We start from the raw sequence: 16759 nt of genomic DNA on the forward strand, positions 1-16759 counted from the left end.
TGTTACCTTGCAAGAAAACCCCAAACCAACCCCAAATCCCAGCCCCAAACAAAACAAGATTTCTGCAGGAGCTTCTAAAAGACATTTTGCAAGATGATCTCCCCCCTGATCCTTCTCACTGGGAAACTTGTTGAGAACATGAAGATGATTGTTTAACATCCCCATAGTCTAACATATTTCTTTCCTAGTCCAAGCTACTTTCTCTGTGTCACCAAGCCTGAGCTTTCAGCAACACAAACCTCCTGTTTCTTGCCTGGCAGTTTCTGGGATGGGGCATTAGGAATGCATTTACTTGAGCGTCAGTGGCACTGCAGAGATGCACTTGATGTAAGAATCCTCCAGACAACACTGACTCTGGAAAATGGCCTGTAAAGCTGGTGTCCATATTTGGAGAAGCAAAATGTGCTATTTCTGATGGAGGTTCCTATTGACAGAGTCAGCCAATGCAACTGGCTCTCAAGGCGAGATCATTTGGATGTTGCGGTGGCTGTGGCAGCCCCAGGGTTTGGGTTCTTTGGCTGGCATAGCAAAATGAGCTGTGAGCAGCATCTGTGGCAGGGAGGAAAGTGCCCCTGGAGCTGGGGCTGAGGCCCGGGGTGGATGTGAGCCCGTGTGGGTGTGAAGGGAGCTGGCAGAGCGCTGAGTTTGCTTTCCCTGCAGGCTCGCGCTCGGATCCGGCAGAACGGGAGCCCGCAGCTGCAGCAGCCCCGGCGCCTGTCGGCTCTGCTGCGGGACTGCCTCGAGTGCAGCCTGGAGCCGGACGAGGAGCGGCGCTGGGCTGCCCAGGAGCTGCTGCAGCTGAGGGCCAGGGGCTGCAGGGGAAGCAGCAGCGCCAGGGAGGGGTTTTCTTGTGGGGCCCCCTCCGACAGTCTCCAGTCTGGCTGCGTTCCACACGCAGAGCAAGCAGAATCCTCGCCTGCTGTGGCTGGGCAGGCTCCTTTGGAGCTCATCTGGGCCTGGTGCCCCACAGCGAGCAGGGACATCTTCAAGCAGCTCAGGGGGCTCAGCCTGACCTGAGCTTGGATAGTTCCAGGGAGGAGGCACCTCCCACATCTCTGGGCTTCTTCTGTCAGTGTTTCCCCACTCTGCTGGTTAAAAAATTCTTCCTTAGATCCAATCTGAGCTGGCTTCCCTCTCCTGAGTTTCAAACCATGTCCCTTTGTCCTGTTGCAACAGAGCCTGTGAGGAACTTGACTCTGGAAAATAACAGTTTATTTCTTTCCTTTTTATCCTTTGGGCAGCACCCATTTTTATCATCAGCCAAGCCTCTCTCCAGCCTGACCCCTGTGATCACTGCAGCGAAGCAACTGAGGGAGCAGCGGAGGAGATGAAGCCCTTGAGGACAGCTTTCAGTTACAGTAGTCAGGACAACTAGTTATTTATGGCAGTTAGCACTGGTAGTCAGTTATGGTAGTTAGCAGTTGTAGTTAGTTTACAGTAGTTAGGACAGCCTGTTTGTTATGGCAGTTTTTTGAATAAAAACTCTCTTAACCCTCCACTGCCTTGCCGTGTCCCTTCCTCCTCCCGCTGTGCCTCAGCTGCCCGGAGCAATGTGAGGGGAGAGCGGGCCCAGCCTGGCCCAGAGCTGAGCCCCAGCAGAGCCCTGGCAGAGCCCAGAGCAGCCTCGGCACCTGCAGAGTCAGCCTGGAAGAAGGCGCTTGGAGCCTTCTCGGCTGCACCCGGCTCTTGGTTACAAACTGGGTGTGCTGGAAAATGCCACCGGCTCTGCACGAGGGCAGAAGGGGCCTGGGGAAGGCCCAAGTGCTCCATGCAAGGGAAAAACCTGCCCTGGGTTTGTTATAAATAACTGGGTAGTGTTGGCTTTTGCTATTATGTATTGACTTCTGCAAAATATTCTTAATCACAACGATTTTGATAGAATACAGTTTGTAATCACTTTTAACTGCTTTTGCTGTAGTATAATTTGTCAGCTTTTTGTGGACAATGCCCTGGCCCCTGTGTAGCTCATATCCTCAGAACATCATTTGTGGATGATATTTTAGTCTGTGGACAGAATGAAAAACATACATTATAGTTTTGGCTTTTGCAAAATATTACAGTGGATGCCAGATGTTGTCCATTATAATGTTAACTTTTGCAGAAATAGCTGTAGTTGTGAAATAATAACTGCTTTTATTTTTGTAAATAACTGACAATAATAACTCTGAGATGGTTGTGAAGTAGCTGATGTTCATTTAAAGTAGTTGTGGAAATAGCTAAAACCCTCTGCATGGTCAGATAACATTTAAGGAAGGGATGTGATGAGGACCCCTGCCACTGACCCTTCCACTGTCAATAACTGTCACCTGCTGAAACCACAGAACAGGGGCCCTTGTGGGGCAGTGACACACAGCCCTCAAAACAGCAATCCACGATTCCTGCACGTGCTCTAAAAAGGCGAGTTGGGGGTCAACCCAACCTAAAGAATTCCTGGAACATGTAAACGAGTTAAAAAAAATGTTTGAATATGTATAGCCATTATGAATATGTATTTGAACAACAAAATGGAAAAACTAGACAAGAAGAGTTGCTGTGATTAACCGGTGTGCCTCTGGCCATCGCCAAGCACCCAGCGCTGTTACTGGTTTGTCCCTTTATTATTCCTTATTAAACTTTCAAAAATTGTAACGAGTGAGGTTCCTTTCTCACAAAACCCAAGGTGCTCACCCATTGTTCTTCCCCCAAAGCCAGGATTTGTCAATCCTAAACTTCGGACGGAGGAGAAGGAGGCTGCGAGGAAAGGAAAATGCACTGGTGTGGAGTCCCATGGGAGTCTTAATCTCCCACCCATGGAGGACTGGTCCCCAATAAGAAGAGTAGATTTCAAGGTTATGGTGAGAAGCTTGCTTCTCCCATACATCTCTGCAGGCACATGCTGATTTATGGAAAGTTATGTTACCCCAATTGCTCGTTTGCCTAATTACCCTAGTTCAACCCCTGTTACCCATTTGTGGTTAGTCCTTAGAATGTTCTCCCTCTCTGTCCCTCTATTGGCCCTAATTTACTGCATTCCTCTGCCCCTGTTTCCCCATTAGCTGACCCGACCCTTAACCCCTCCTTTGCACCATTTTCCCCCATATCCATTGGACCCTGACCCTCAGCTCCACCCTCACTACCCCATATAAAAAACCCCTGTGCCCTCAGCTTGGGCCCTGTCTTTGTCCCTGGGCCCTGTTCAGCTCTGTGCCCTGTTCCTGTACCAATAAACCCAGTTTGCTGCAGATCATACCCAGACCCATCCTGCCGACTTTGTCAGCTTTATAAAGCAGCCGTGAGCTTTGGGCTCCGGAGTGCCGGACGCTCCAAGGGCCTCGGCAGCGCCAGGACGCTCCAGGCTGGGACAGCCAGGCAGGGCAGGAGGAATCACTGCCCCTTTCCCCTCTCTGCTGCTCCATCTCCCAGCCCAGCATCGCTGCAGGACAGCCTCACTGCCAACGCCATCCTGGCAGGGTTGGACTGGGGGGATCTCCTTCCCCTTCCCTCTGCCATGGAGGCAAATCCCATCTTCTCCTTGTCCGCCCTCCTTCCTCTCCTCATTCTGTCCATCCATCCACGTTCCTTTCCCATTTGCTTCCTCCCTTGTTCCTTCTTGTTCCTTCCTCTCCTCCTGCCTTTTCCTTTTCCCTTCTCCCTGTCTCTTCCTCTCCTTGTCCTTCCTCCCCCAGGCACTGAGCTGCGGATAGAGACAAGGGAGAACAAATCCCTGTGACAGAACCTCGTGGAAGAGGCCATTTGGAACGGCTCCACAGTGCAGGAATCCAACGGGGAGGAAAAGCCCCACAGATCCCACACGAGGAGGGGTTGCAAAAGCAGCCCGGGGAGCTGTGAGGGGGTAAAACCCTCCATGTGCTGGGAAGGGTTTGGCGACTGTGAGAAGAGCTTCACGCAGGGCTCAGCCTATTCCTGGTGCCTCCAAATACGCCAGTGGCAGATGCAGAGATCCACGGGGCTGCAGAGATCCCCCTGCGGATCCATGGGGATACAGAGATCCCCCGGCAGCCCCCGGAGCAGCCATGCTGAGCACGGCGATGCCTGAGAGAATGCTGTGACCCCATGGCCAGAGGGCCCCGCTGGAGCAGCCTGTCCTGGCAGGACTGACCCCAGGGCACAGTGACCCACGCTGCAGCACTTGGAGGGGGCTGTGCCCCGTGGGATGGACTCAGCTTGGAGAAGTTCCTGGAGAAGTCTCCGGTGGGAGAGAGCCCAGGGTGCAGCAGGGGAACGACTCCTGTCCCTGAACAGAGGGAGAAGCCCCGGGGCATGAACTGAGCCCGGCCCCATTCCCTGTCTGCGGCACTGCCGGGGTAGGAGGTGCAGCTGGAAGGAGGGAGGCGTGGGGGAAAGATGGATTTAAGGGTCTTCACTTACTCCTCACTATCCTGCTTTGAGTTTTTGGAGTTTTCTGCCAGAAATCTCTCCCCTCCCCCACTCATCCACAGAGGTTTGGGGCGATTTTCCCTTTTTGGGGGAAACCAAAGCGATGCACTGATGCTCCTAATTAGGGGTAGGAGAAATGAGGCTCCAGGGCTTCCCACTGAGCCAGAGCCACCGGAGCCGCAGTGCCGGGAAAGCCGTGCCGGGAGCTGCGGAGAAGTTTCTTTGTGTTTTCAGCTCAATCCCCCTCGGGCCCAGGCCCGTTCCAGGGCTGTTCCTCAGGTCCGGCTCTGCCCTCACGCAGCCCGGGGGGGAGCCTGAGAGCGCGGGGCGGGGCTGTGCCGTGCGCAGAACCCGCCCCTGGCTGGGATTGGGCGATGGTGCCGTCAGTCGTGGTTGTGGCGCGCTGATTGGTGGGAGCGGGGCGGAGCAGGGCCCCGGTGGCGGGCTGAGGGCAGCTGTGGCTGGGCAGTGGCGCCATTGTCGGGGGCGCGTGTGCGGTCCCGCGAGTGGCGGCAGCGGCCGGAGCGCGCTGAGGCGGCGGCGGAGCTCGGGGGCGGCCGCAGCGCAGGTGGGAGCCGCGCTGGGTTGTGCGGGGGCTCGGGGCTGGCTGCGGGCCTCGGGGACGGCAGGGGGCTCGGGTGGGTTCGTTGTGCCGCGTCCGGCCCGTGTTGCCGCTGGCGTGAGGGCGCTGCGGGAGCGGCTGCCCGCGGTCTCCTTGCGGCCGCTGCCTCGGCAGGAGCCGCTGCCGGAGCAGTGCTGGCTCGGCCCCGTTGCTGTGGCTGGGACAGAGGGGGCTGCCCCGTGCTCGCGGCTGTGCGGGGAAATTCCCGTGGCCGGAGGTTTCTGTGCCCAGAGGAGACAGAGGAGTCCTGTAAAAGTGATTTTATTGCTGAGCAGAGGGAGAGGCCGTGGGGCATTTGCCGTGCGCTCTCTGCCATTGTTGTAGTTCGCAGCCTCCTTTTTATCCTCATTTTCCCGGCTGTGACTCCCTCTCCCTTTGCCCACTGGCTGAGGTACTTGGAAGGTTCAGACCTCCCGATCGGCCAACTGCACGTCCTCGTTATTGTGCATCCCCACTTCTGTAAAACAGCCGATATTCACGGCTCTGTTAAGTTTTTATTCTTGTCGAAGTTCAGGAATTTAGTGGGACTTTGTCTGAGTAGCGGTCCGTGTTAATTAGTAAGAGTTTTTGAAACTGATGGTTTCTCCCTTCCTTATCTACGACTCCCTGACCCAATCTCCGGGAAGATTCGCTCAGTGAATTTTTTTTTTTCTTTTTTCCTTACTGAGTCTTCTTTGGTTTTGCGATTATTCTCAGTGCCCTCATTCCCAGTCCTTCTGTAGCCGTTTCTGGATCAGGAGGCCTGGCTGCCATTTGCATCCCCTCGCTCAGCTGCTGAATGAGCTGCACTCTCAAGGTGTGGAGCATGGTAAAAAGATGTTGTTGCTGCAGCACATCAGAGGAGAAACAGCATTCGTTTAACACATAGTCTGCCAGGGAGCCACAAAACCGTGTCCCATTCCCATTCTTTCCACGTTTGGACTGGTAGATGAGCTGCTTTCTTCTTTCCTTTGTTATCTGTTTCATCACTTTTCCTTTGTGATCTATTTGCCAACAGCAGTTTGAGTCATTTAATTTTCCACAAACTCCTACTCCTTCTGATAACAGATGATCTGATCCCATCCCATGGTGAAGTGTTGTGTTCCTCATTTCAGTGGATCGGTCGGCAGGAAGGTCAGGAGCTGGAGCTGTCTGATTGGTTATTATTGCGAGGGCAGCTTGTAATCTAATGATGCCATTGAAATGAGAAATGGGTTCTGTGGCTCCTGGTATGAATTGATTCGAGTTCCCAGGGGCTGGTCCATGGTGTTGTAGGATTTGTTCTGCTGGCCGTTCATCTTTTCCCCCTTTTGGGGGCTCCATTCAGCCAAGACTTCATCAATTTACCACTTTTCTCTAATTGAATCATGAAATACTTGGATTCCCAACTGATTTTCCTGAGCTTGTGGCAGCAAGAACATCTCTGCTCTAATATACCCTGTATAACACAGACAGTGACAACACATGTTGGAGTGGGCAGAGGGATGATTCCCCCCCCCATTTATTTAAAGTGAAGGTTTCCCAACGTTGTCCATTTGCTCTTTCCCTTTGCAGCTTCACCTGTTTCCGTTGCAGGGTCAGATATCCTCCCCCTGGGCTCTGCCTTGAGCTGTGCAAATTCCATCAGTGCCAGCAGGCAGAGCTTGGGGTGAGGGGCAGAGGGAATCAGCCCAATTCCTACCCCAGGCAAGAGACCCAGGTGCATTGTCCACACTTTGCCCAGCAGTGTTCATTTGCATTTCTAAAGCTCTTCTGCAGGCTGCCTGGAATGAAGCTTCCCTTCCTGCTGCTGGGCAATGTTGATGTTTTGTTGCTGGTCGTTATCTCTGTGGGTATCTTTTGTGCTGTTCCCAGTCTGTTCAGGTGTTAAACTCATCTCCATTGAGTGGTGTAACACCCCTTGAAAAAAACCTTTAAATTAATTTCCACAAGGCAAAGAAAACCAAGCCTGAGTAGAGAAATAAGGTTTAAAAGAACCGAAATCGGTACATTTTGCAGCAGTGCAATGGCAGGCAGCCCAGAGTGTGGGTGTGAGTGAGCCCCAGAGTGGAATTGTGCCCTGGTGTTCCCCAGCAGCTGTGGCAGTGCAGGCCCAGGCAGCGCTGAAGCTGCAGCAGTAGCAGCAAGGCTTGGCCCCAGTGGCTGGAGATGGCAGAGGAGGGTGGCCAGGATTGCAGAGGATTCCAGCCGAGGATCTGTGGGCAGGCGCAGGGGCTTGGCCCGCTGTGGAGCCCTGGCTGCTGCTGCGTTGCCTTCAGGGCAGGCTCAGGAGCGGCCTCCCATCCTCCTGCTGCAGGCGGGAAGTGCAAATCTCCGGGGCTTCAGAGCCCTTGAGGCCAGGCTGAGGGGTCCCCCCGTGTTGAGCTGTGCTGGCGGCTCTTTCTGGCCTCGGGGACACTTGGCATGGGCCCCTTGGCCACCAGTGGTGCTGCTTTGCACTCCTTAGGCAGGAGCCGATGTCCTGGCTGGGTGTTGGCAGCAGCAAAGTGCCAGGGCGGGCTCTGTGCCAGCCCAGCTTGTGGTGGGAGAATATCCCTTGATATCTGGTCCAGTGGTTGCTGAAGCAGTGAGAATTGCTTTTGCCCCCCTGTTAGGTGCCATGGTGTCAGCAGAAGATATTGAAGCCTTCCTGCTCAGGGCATTTCAGTGCCAGGCTCTCACAAGCACCCAGAGCTGCGCGGGTTGAGCTGAGCATGGGGCGGTGACCTGCGCTGTGTCTGATTCCCCTTCCTTAATAACAGCCGGTCTTGTAGCTCTTTTACCTTCTGCTGCCCTTGCAGAGCCATCCACAAACACATTTTCTCCCTCAGGCCAGGGAATGTCCCATCATCAATCTCTCCCAGCCTGGGTCTGGAGCTCTGTCCCTGAGTGCAGTCCTGGGTTCCTTGCCAGCCCCTCTCCAGGCTGTTCAAACAGGAGGCTGGGTTAAACCCTTGCCCTGTCCTCAGTTCTGAATCCTCCTGTGCCATTGAACAAGTTTCATACTGTAATAACTGAGCCCTGCTCATCCAAGTAGAGGCTTTTGGTTGTCAGATCTTTAACTTGATGCCAGACTTGAACTGTAGGAGATCCTATATAGAGTTGAATATATTAGCACAAGAATTCCTTTGGCAAGACCCTGTTTAACATCCACCTATAATTCAAATTCTTTTTCTCTGTCTGGAAGGTCCAGGCCAGCCGCCTCAGTTAATCTTTATTTTAACACTTCAAAATTCTGTGTTTCCTTCTCTTGTCCATCCATCCAGTTTGTTGACTGGCAGGATAGGAGTGTTGTAGGGAGACATCCTTGGCTCCAAAAGCCCTGCCTTTAACGGGGGCTCAATACCGGGCTGTGAGCCCTTCCTTCCCTCTCTTGGAACAGGGTATTGGTTTTGGAAACCACCTGTTCTGGTTGCTTTAAAGGAATTTGTAGAGGCTCCATATCTAATTTTCCCTATTTCCCTGGGACTGCCCCGCTTTGGGGTTCACTTCAGCATAGGCCTTGTCAATCTTTTCACTCAGAGGTAGAAAACAACTAGCCTCTGTATCCCCTTTTACAGTATTAAAATCCAGCTCACAAATTCCTTCCTAGTTAATTACAACCACAGGAGGAAGAAAAAGCAATTCATTTAATTCAAACCGATCCACCACAGCATCTAATAGTGGTTGAACAAATCATACCTGCTCATCTTTCCCACTCATTCCCTTAAAAATTAAAATATTCCTTTACTAATTTCCCCCTTAGGTCTAAGATTCAGAGTGCATTGAGAGGCCCCTGTGTCCATCAGGAAATGCCTCCTCTGAATGCAGACCCACCTGAATGTTCTCAAGGGCTGCAGTGTGGAGGGTCCCTGGTGTGATGGGAGCTGTGACAGCCCTGCCGATCCATGTCCATCAAGGGGTGGACTTGCCGGTGCTGAGGGTGCTGCTGTCTGTGCTTGCAGTGTCCTTGTGCCCTGCAGCTGGAGCCCTGGTTCCTTGCCAGGGGCTGTTTGGGTGGGCTCTCCCCTGCCGAGGAGGGCAATGCCTCTGCCAGGTGCTTGTGGCCGAGCCCGTGCCCTGGGTGCTGGGGCCCCCTTGGGCCCTGAGCTTGATCCCTCAGGGGCTGTAGGAACTGTGCCCTGGCCTTTGCCTTCAGCTTGGCCTTTTGGTGCTCCCTTCTTGCATTCACCTGCTGTGCCTTTGTGCCCAAGTGCTGCAGGGCCTTCTTGTGCCCCTCCTGCAGCCCCCTCAGTGCCTGTGGGTGCTTGTCTTGCTTTACAAGAGAGGTGTCTGCCAGGGAAGGCAGAAAAAGCCTCTCTTGGAATGGAGAATGCAAATCCCCTCCCTCTTAATTTTTAGACTTGTGAAACCAAAGGGGTCTCAGGGAAAGATATGGGAATAGGAATACCAGTTCTTTACTAGTGTGTATAATAAAGCAAACAAACAGCAACAGCTGTGGCACTGGCAGCAAACAGAGCCCGGAGCCAGTCCCGGCCTTTGGGCTGCGGCGCTTTCCTCTTGGGTGCAGTTCCGGGCACGGCCGGCAGGGGCGCTGGTGGCTCCCGCGGGGCGGGGCAGCGCATCCCTCCCATGGGAACCTCTCTGAACGGAAATAGAGCAATCCCTTCATCTAACTCTTTCACTTTTTTACCTTCTATGGCCTTTCTCCCGTGTTTTGAGAAAGAATTTGGAGAGGGCTGCCTTTTAACTGAGCTCCTAGTGTTTGGATAAGGTGCTTCCTCTAGAGAGAGAGAGAGTTTCCCTGAACAGCCGGAGCTGTCGTGACCAAGGGGATGTAACTCAGAACAGGACGGGGTCAGGGGAGGATATCCCGCCGAGGCTCGGTGGGAGTGTGGGCAGGGTCTTCTGCCGGAATCGGCAGAGGGGGATCTTCCCGTGGAGCCCGAGGCGGAGCGTGGGCAGCCCCCCCATGGCTGATAGCGGCTGATCCGGCAGCTCCCAGCAGAGCAAAGGCAGGTGGGAGAGCCCGGCAGCAGCGGCGGTGCCCAGCGCAGGTGGCACGGGCAGGGCAGCCGGGGATGGGATGGCTGGGACCCCCCCTGGGTGCGTTGGGCGCGGTGACCTCGGAGCAGGCGGCAGGACAGAGCAACCCCCATCTTGCCCAGCATGGGCGGCAGAGCGGCGGCGGGCCAGGCAGTGGGAGCAGGGCACACAAATTGAGCGACAGCGCCGGGGCGGGTGGAGCTGCCCTGGGCAGTGAGGCCGCAGCTGGGATGGAAAGCGGGGCAGGCGGAGCTGAGGCGGGCAGCGAGCCGGGACCGGGACAGCCGCCTCGGCCGCGAACGGAGGGGGCAAGAGCTGCAGAGGATTCCACTCTCTTTCTGATTTTTCCTCTTGTTCCCTTCCCTTTCATTTCCCTTTTTATTTTCTTGTTTTTTCTCGGGTCTTTGTGATACTTCAAAGATTTTTATTCTTCTAAAATCCTCTGTCTAATATATGGCATATTCTCTTGTATATTAAATGGGATTTTTTACAAATAAATCCAGAGCCTAACAAATCTAAACTTATGCTTGGATACTTCGAAATGGTCGATGACCTACCTCATGTCCTCTAATATTGTTTTCCTCTTCACCTTTTTATTTATCGTATTGTAAATTAAGTATCTTTCAGTTACTTCCTATGCAACTCCCAAAATGCCAGTGCACCCATCGTTCCTTAAAAAATGATCGCACAAAGCTTGAGTACCCCAGTGGGTTTTTTGATGCATGTCTTCTAGTATTTTCTTAGAAGCACATTTTATTAAGAAATTGTCTTCTATCAAGAAGTTTCCATTTCCCGGATTTATCTTGTTCCCTTCCTGTTTTTTTCAGTTCTTTTTTCTCCTCTTCCGTAAACTTTGGAATTTCCATTTTTTCATCGTTTGGTATTTAATGTTAACATAACTCTTTCAGCTCCATTTTCTGCTGCATCCTTAACTTTGTGATGTTCCCCCAGTTTTCCCAGTTTGCCTCTCCTTTGGCTCGGGCCGGGTTCCCCCGCCCGCAGCGGCTAGAGCAGCCGAGAGCCCCGCGCTGCCCATCCCGACCTGTCCCGACTCCATCCCCGCTCCTGCCGCGGCTGCGAGGGCTGCGGGAACGGGGCAGCGAGGGTGTGGCTGCTGCTGGGGGAGGAGGAGGAGGGAGGGAAGGGCAGGGATGGAGGGGGAGGAGGAGGTGGGGTTAGGGAGGAGGAGGAGCAGGGGGAGGGATGGAAGAGGAGGAGTGGAAGGAAGAGGAAGAGGAGGGACAAAGGCAGATGGAGGCTGAGCTGAGGGAACCACGCTGTCGATCCCTGCCTGAATTCGCAGCCCCCACCTGTGGGATCATCGCCCCCCCCCATCACGCTGTTGAGCGGGGAGGGGGAGCTTGGCCTGGATATCCCGGGGAGTCCCTGCGTTTTTGGGGATGTTTGGAGAATGAAGGAGTCCAAGGCTGAGCGGAAAAGGCCCCTTGGGGGGACACCGGGGGGTGCCGGTGGTGGCTGCCGGCAGAGGCAGCCTGGAGGAGCAGAGCCCTGTGTCCCCCAGGAGCCCAAAGTGGGGAGCCCAGAGAGGGGGGAGCGCCGCCATTGGCGGGAGCCTCAAGAGCCTGGAGAGGGGCAGGGGAGACTCCTTGGAGCCGCTGCAGCCCCGAGCAGAGAATGAGGGGAGAAGGGAGCCCGGGAGCCCAAACAGCCCCGGCATCCCGAAATGGGGAGAGCGAAGCAGGGGGAGCTTTGGCATTGCTGGGGCTGTCAGCAGCCTGGGCAGGGCGGGCACCGAGGAGAAGGGGGACCCCCAATCCAAGCATGACCCCCAGCAGCTGGGATAGGGGGGAACTTCTGAACACCAGAGGGGAGGGACGAGGGACGGGGAACTCCTGGGAGGCTTTTTCAGGGCTGAATCTGGGTGTTTGGGAGGTTTTTCTGGAGCTCAGGTGGCCAGTGATTCTAGAGATGGACTCGGGCACAGGGACCTTCAAACTCAATGTGTGTTGGGGAAGATGAAACAGGAAAGCCTTATAAATATGATTGTCTGGCAAAAGACTTTGAGAATATAGAAAGTGTAAGGAAGATTGAAATGAAAGCAAGCTTTGAGATACATCAGTTAGTGAACAACTGGAAAACAATGGTGTGGCCCGACTGAAGGTAATCCCCTTTTCATGAAACAATTCGCTTTTCTTGCAGACAGATCCAAGGGTCAGAGCAGACCCTACTGGCTCAGCAGAAAGGATCCAAAGAGGAGTTTTTAGGGTTTAAAATGTAACACAGTATGGTGATGTAATGACTTTTACAGGCTGTATGTAAATGCTGTAGGATTTGTATTGTGTACTGGTCTGCTAAGTGAGAAATAGAATATTCAACACAGAAGAAAATTTATTGTATTGTAACGCGAACCTTACTCTCTTACGCTCTTCTCCTCTTACTCTCTCACCCTCTCACCCACTCTACGCCTCTCTTCTCTCGGGCCTGCTCTGAGCTGTGCCTGGCAGCTCCAAGCAGGGCCCTGCACCCAGGCCCTTTGCAATAAACCGCAAGTTCCACGCCTTGGCTGCAGAGCTCTCTCGTCTCCGTCCGTCCCGACCGTCCTACCTCCCGACACTCCTACAAACGCTCTCATCCCTTGTTTTCCCTAAATCAGGATTGCCCATTGCCAACCCCAGGGAGGCTGCGAGGAAGAGGAAGATGCCCTGGGACACTGAGGCAGGTGAGGAGGAAGTCAGTGCCCCTTTCCCCTCTGTGCTGCTCCATCACCCAGCCCAGCACGGCCCCGGCTGCAGCTCAGCCCTGGGGGATCTCCTTGCCCTTGCCTGTGGCACGGAGGCAAATCCCATCCTGCCCTTGTCCTTCCTCCCCCAGAGCAGGAGCTGAGCATGGAGAGCAGGGAGGACAAATGCCCGTGGCAGAACCTGGTGGAAGAGGCCGTTTTGAGCGGCTCCACGGCGCAGGAAGGCAACAGGGAGGAAAAGCCCTGGAGATGCCGCACGAGGAAGGGCTGCAAACGCAGTTGGCAGGGATCTGAGGGGGAAAGAGCCAGCCTGGGCCGGGAAGGCGGCCGGAGATGGAGCCAGAGCTGGGGGCTGGTGCTCCATGAGCAGCTCCATGGTGGGGAGAAGCCCCACACGTGCATGGAGTGTGGGAAGAGCTTCAGGTGGAACTCCGACCTGATTGTGCACCAGAGGATCCACACTGGGGAACGGCCCTACGAGTGTGGGGAGTGTGGGAAGAGCTTCAGCCGGAGCTCCATCCTGAACGAGCACCAGAGGACCCACACTGGAGAAAGGCCGTACAAGTGTTCAGAGTGTGGGATGTGCTTCTGCCAGAGCTCCAGCCTGATGGTACACCAGAGGACACACAGAGAGGAGAGGTCCTATGAGTGTTCCGAGTGTGGGCAGGGGTTTAAGACCAGCTCCAGTCTCCTCCAGCACTATCGGATTCACAGAGAGGAGAGGCCCTTCCAATGCCCCGACTGTGGGAAGGGATTCAGGCAAAACTCCCACCTCATCAGACACCAGCGCATCCACACAGGGGAGAGGCCCTACGAGTGTGATAAATGCAGGAAGAGGTTTCCGACCAGCTCCCATCTCCTCCTGCACTATCGGATTCACAGAGAGGAGAGACCCTTCCGCTGCCCCGACTGCGGGAATGGATTCAAGCGCAACTCCCATCTCATCAGGCACCGGCGCATCCACACAGGGGAGAGGCCCTACGAGTGTCCCCAGTGTGGGAAGAGCTTCTCCAGGAGCTCTGCCTTGACCCAACACCAACGGAGGCACCACTAAGGGAAGCCCTGCGAGTGCCTTGAGTGCGGGCAGAGCTTCGTGCGCTGCTCCAGCTCCATCCCCCACTGGAGGAGGCACTTTGGGCACAGCCCTGGTCACTCACATTCCCTGTGATCCATGTTGGGAACACACCTGGCTGCTTCGCCTTTTGGTTTGGCCTTAATCTTCCTCTGCTTCACCTTCATCCTTTAAAAACAACCCAAACTCGTTTAAATGAAGGAAATTCATTGAATATATCTGAAGTTCCATAATTTCTCAGTTGTTTTAGAGGGAATTTAGGATTTTGGGGATGCGTTCTGTGTGGAGTGCTGCTGTTGCTAAGAGTCAGGAATTTGATCTCACCCTCCTTATGATGCTAAGAACTCCTCCCCTGACCCAAACCCCAACTCCACCCTTGGGATGTCCTGTAAAAATTCCATGGCCCTGCCTTTCACCTGCCTTTCAGAGTTAAGAAATAGATTCCCAAAGGATCAGCCCTATTCCCAGTGTATTCCAAGAGGATGAACTTGTTTCACTGGATTCCCGGAGGATTCTGACTCTTTCACTGTTTTTTTTTTTGGTTGTACTACTGCATTTGTATTTTTAATTCTTCTTAATAAAGAACTGTTATTTCTATTCCCATATCTTTGCCTGAAAGCTCATTAATTTCAAAAGTATTTAATATTTTTATAGTATAATTTTATTATTATTTTTATTACTACTACTACTGCTAATAATAGTAGTAGTAAAAGCAAGGGAGTTTACATTTTCTATATCAGTGGAGGCTCCTGAAATGGGGAGACCCCCCCCAAGGATGGGCCGTGTAATATAGTTCCTAAAATATGTAAATTAGTTTATGGATATGCATGAGGGTCTATGGATATACAAGAGGCTGATGTAATGAAAACCATACTAATTAGGGGTGTCCCCGAAAATAACTAGGGGAGTCTTGGTGGCCATAACAACTTTTGCTCAGTTGTCCTTGTCTCCCATGACATCAGCCTGTTGCATATTTATCGACTTTTTGCATATCCATAAAGTACTTTACATATTCCAGGAACAAAATTGCCTTCATCCTGTTTGGGGGGGTCCCACCTCCCTCCCAGCCCAATTTGGGATGTCACATCCACCTCCCAGCTCAGTTTTGGGATCCCATCCCCCTCCCACCTCAATTTGGGGGTCCCATCTCCCTCCCAGCTCAATTTTGGTCTCCCACCCCCCTCTTTTCCCCACTCTCCCCTTTCCAATCGTTCCCCCAATCCCCTCCCCATTGTTTGGTTTTAGGGGCTTCAGGCCCCTCCTTCTCCGATTTGGGGTCCCGACCCCGTTTTGGATTAATTTGGGGTACCCAGCCTATCCCCAGGGTCACCTTCCCCCCCTTCACCAAGTTCCGCTCCTCGTAACTGATGAGTCATCAGCGAGACGCGCTCTGATTGGCTGGAAATTACCCCGCGCTGTCTGTGATTGTTTACCGCATTGAGAGGCCTTGGTCTGTGGCTGGCAAGTTGTGAGTCAGAGTCCGGCCGGGCGCTGATTGGCTGAAAATCGCTGGGCGGGGCCAGTGCTCTGAATTTGTGCCCAGCAAGTGCAACGTCATCAGTGCCACGCGTTTTGATTGCTCGGGATCTGGTTTGGGGTGAAGATGGGAGGAACTGGGCTTTATTGGGGGTTTATTTGGGGTTATTTATGGACTATTTAGGGTTTATCTTGGTTTTTACTTGGTTTATTTCTGTTGTTTTGGGGTTATTTGGAATTATTTGGGTGTATTTAGAAGTATTTGTGTTTGCTTGGGATTATTTGGGTTTATGTGGGTTTATTTGGAATCATTTGGGGTTCTTGGGGTTTATGTTGGTGTATATGGGGTTTTTTTAGGTGTACTTGATATCATTTGGGGATTTTTGGGTTTAGGTTGACTTTTTTGTTTGTTTCCCAAGGATTATCTTGATTTGTTTGGGGTTTTTTGGGGTTCTTTGGGGTTTATTTCGAGTATTTTGGGGTTATTTGGGTTATTTGGCGTCACGGGGGTTCAAAAAATCTGGGAATGTGTCTGCTGCAAAAATTGGGAATTTTTCCTTAAAAATCCAAGACTTTTTCTCCAAAAAACGGGGTTTGTTCCGTAAAAAATGCTGGGCATTTCCCAGCCAATAGCGACGTGCCCCGCTCCAAACCATCCAATCACCACGCTTCATCTCCCAAATTAATGAATCACAGCGCAGCCCGCCCCAAACCAACCAATCACTGCACTCCTCCCCTAAGCTACTCCCACCTCTCTTAAGCTGAACCAACCAATCACCGGGTGTCTCCCCTTTGTAACTCCCGCCTTCTTTGCCTCTATCAAACCAATCACCACACGCCTCCCCTCGGCAAAGCCCGCCTCCCCCGCCCATGTACTGTCAATCACCGCGCCCTCTACGAAACCAACCAATCACCGGCCAACTCCCCTAAGAAACTCCCGCCCTCCTCGTTCCGCTCCAGCCAATGAGAGCCGAGCTGGAAGCGGCGCCGCCTGACCCCAGGGCCGGGCATGGAGCGGGCGCCTCCTCCCCCCTCCGCCCCCGGGACCCCCTCAGGGACCCCTGGGAGCCGCCCCGGGCTCGGGCGGGTCCTGCGGGAGGCGCTGGAGAGAGCGGGGGAGGCGCTGGGAGAGGACGGGGCGCTCCGGGAGCTGCTGAGGAGGCGCAGGGACAGGTGAGGGGTCCTGGAGGGGTCGTGAGGGGAATTTGGGGAGGGGTCTTGAGGAGGTTTGGGGGTGATTTGGGGAGGGTGTGGGGGGAACTTGAGGGGGTTTTAGCGGGGTCTGGGGGTGCTGGGGGGGCTTTGGGGGGGAATTTGGGGAGGGGTCCTCAGGGGGTGTCACGATCCGTCCTCACGGACGGGTTTCGTGATGGTTCATGGATTTGATCTCAGGGTGCAAAACGAACCGACACAGTACAAGGGGGTTTGCAATGATAATCGAAACAAATGCACCTTTATTGAATGACCACAGCAAAATGCGATAGAGGGATTAAGGGAGAGAAAAAGATGGGGGAAGAGAGAGACAAAAGAGAGAGAGAAAGAGAGAGGGGATAGAGCTACCAAATGT

The 16759-nt window shown here is 53.5% G+C and overlaps 2 protein-coding genes across 2 annotated transcripts in view; one reads left to right on the forward strand and one right to left on the reverse strand.

Annotated features, from left to right (window-relative positions):
- LOC102071274 (uncharacterized) overlaps positions 1-16759 on the reverse strand; it is a 242938-nt gene that overhangs the window by 23765 nt on the left and 202414 nt on the right. The window lies entirely within an intron of this gene.
- On the forward strand, positions 4783-14321 carry LOC102065868 (uncharacterized). The gene is made up of 3 exons (XM_074544335.1): positions 4783-4945; positions 12558-12623; positions 12776-14321. Exons 2-3 carry the CDS (start codon positions 12602-12604, stop codon positions 13696-13698), a joined length of 945 nt encoding a protein of 314 aa, XP_074400436.1. The 5' UTR covers positions 4783-4945; positions 12558-12601; the 3' UTR covers positions 13699-14321.

This window comes from Zonotrichia albicollis, chromosome 7 (assembly GCF_047830755.1).
Source record: "Zonotrichia albicollis isolate bZonAlb1 chromosome 7, bZonAlb1.hap1, whole genome shotgun sequence".
NCBI lineage: Eukaryota > Metazoa > Chordata > Aves > Passeriformes > Passerellidae > Zonotrichia > Zonotrichia albicollis.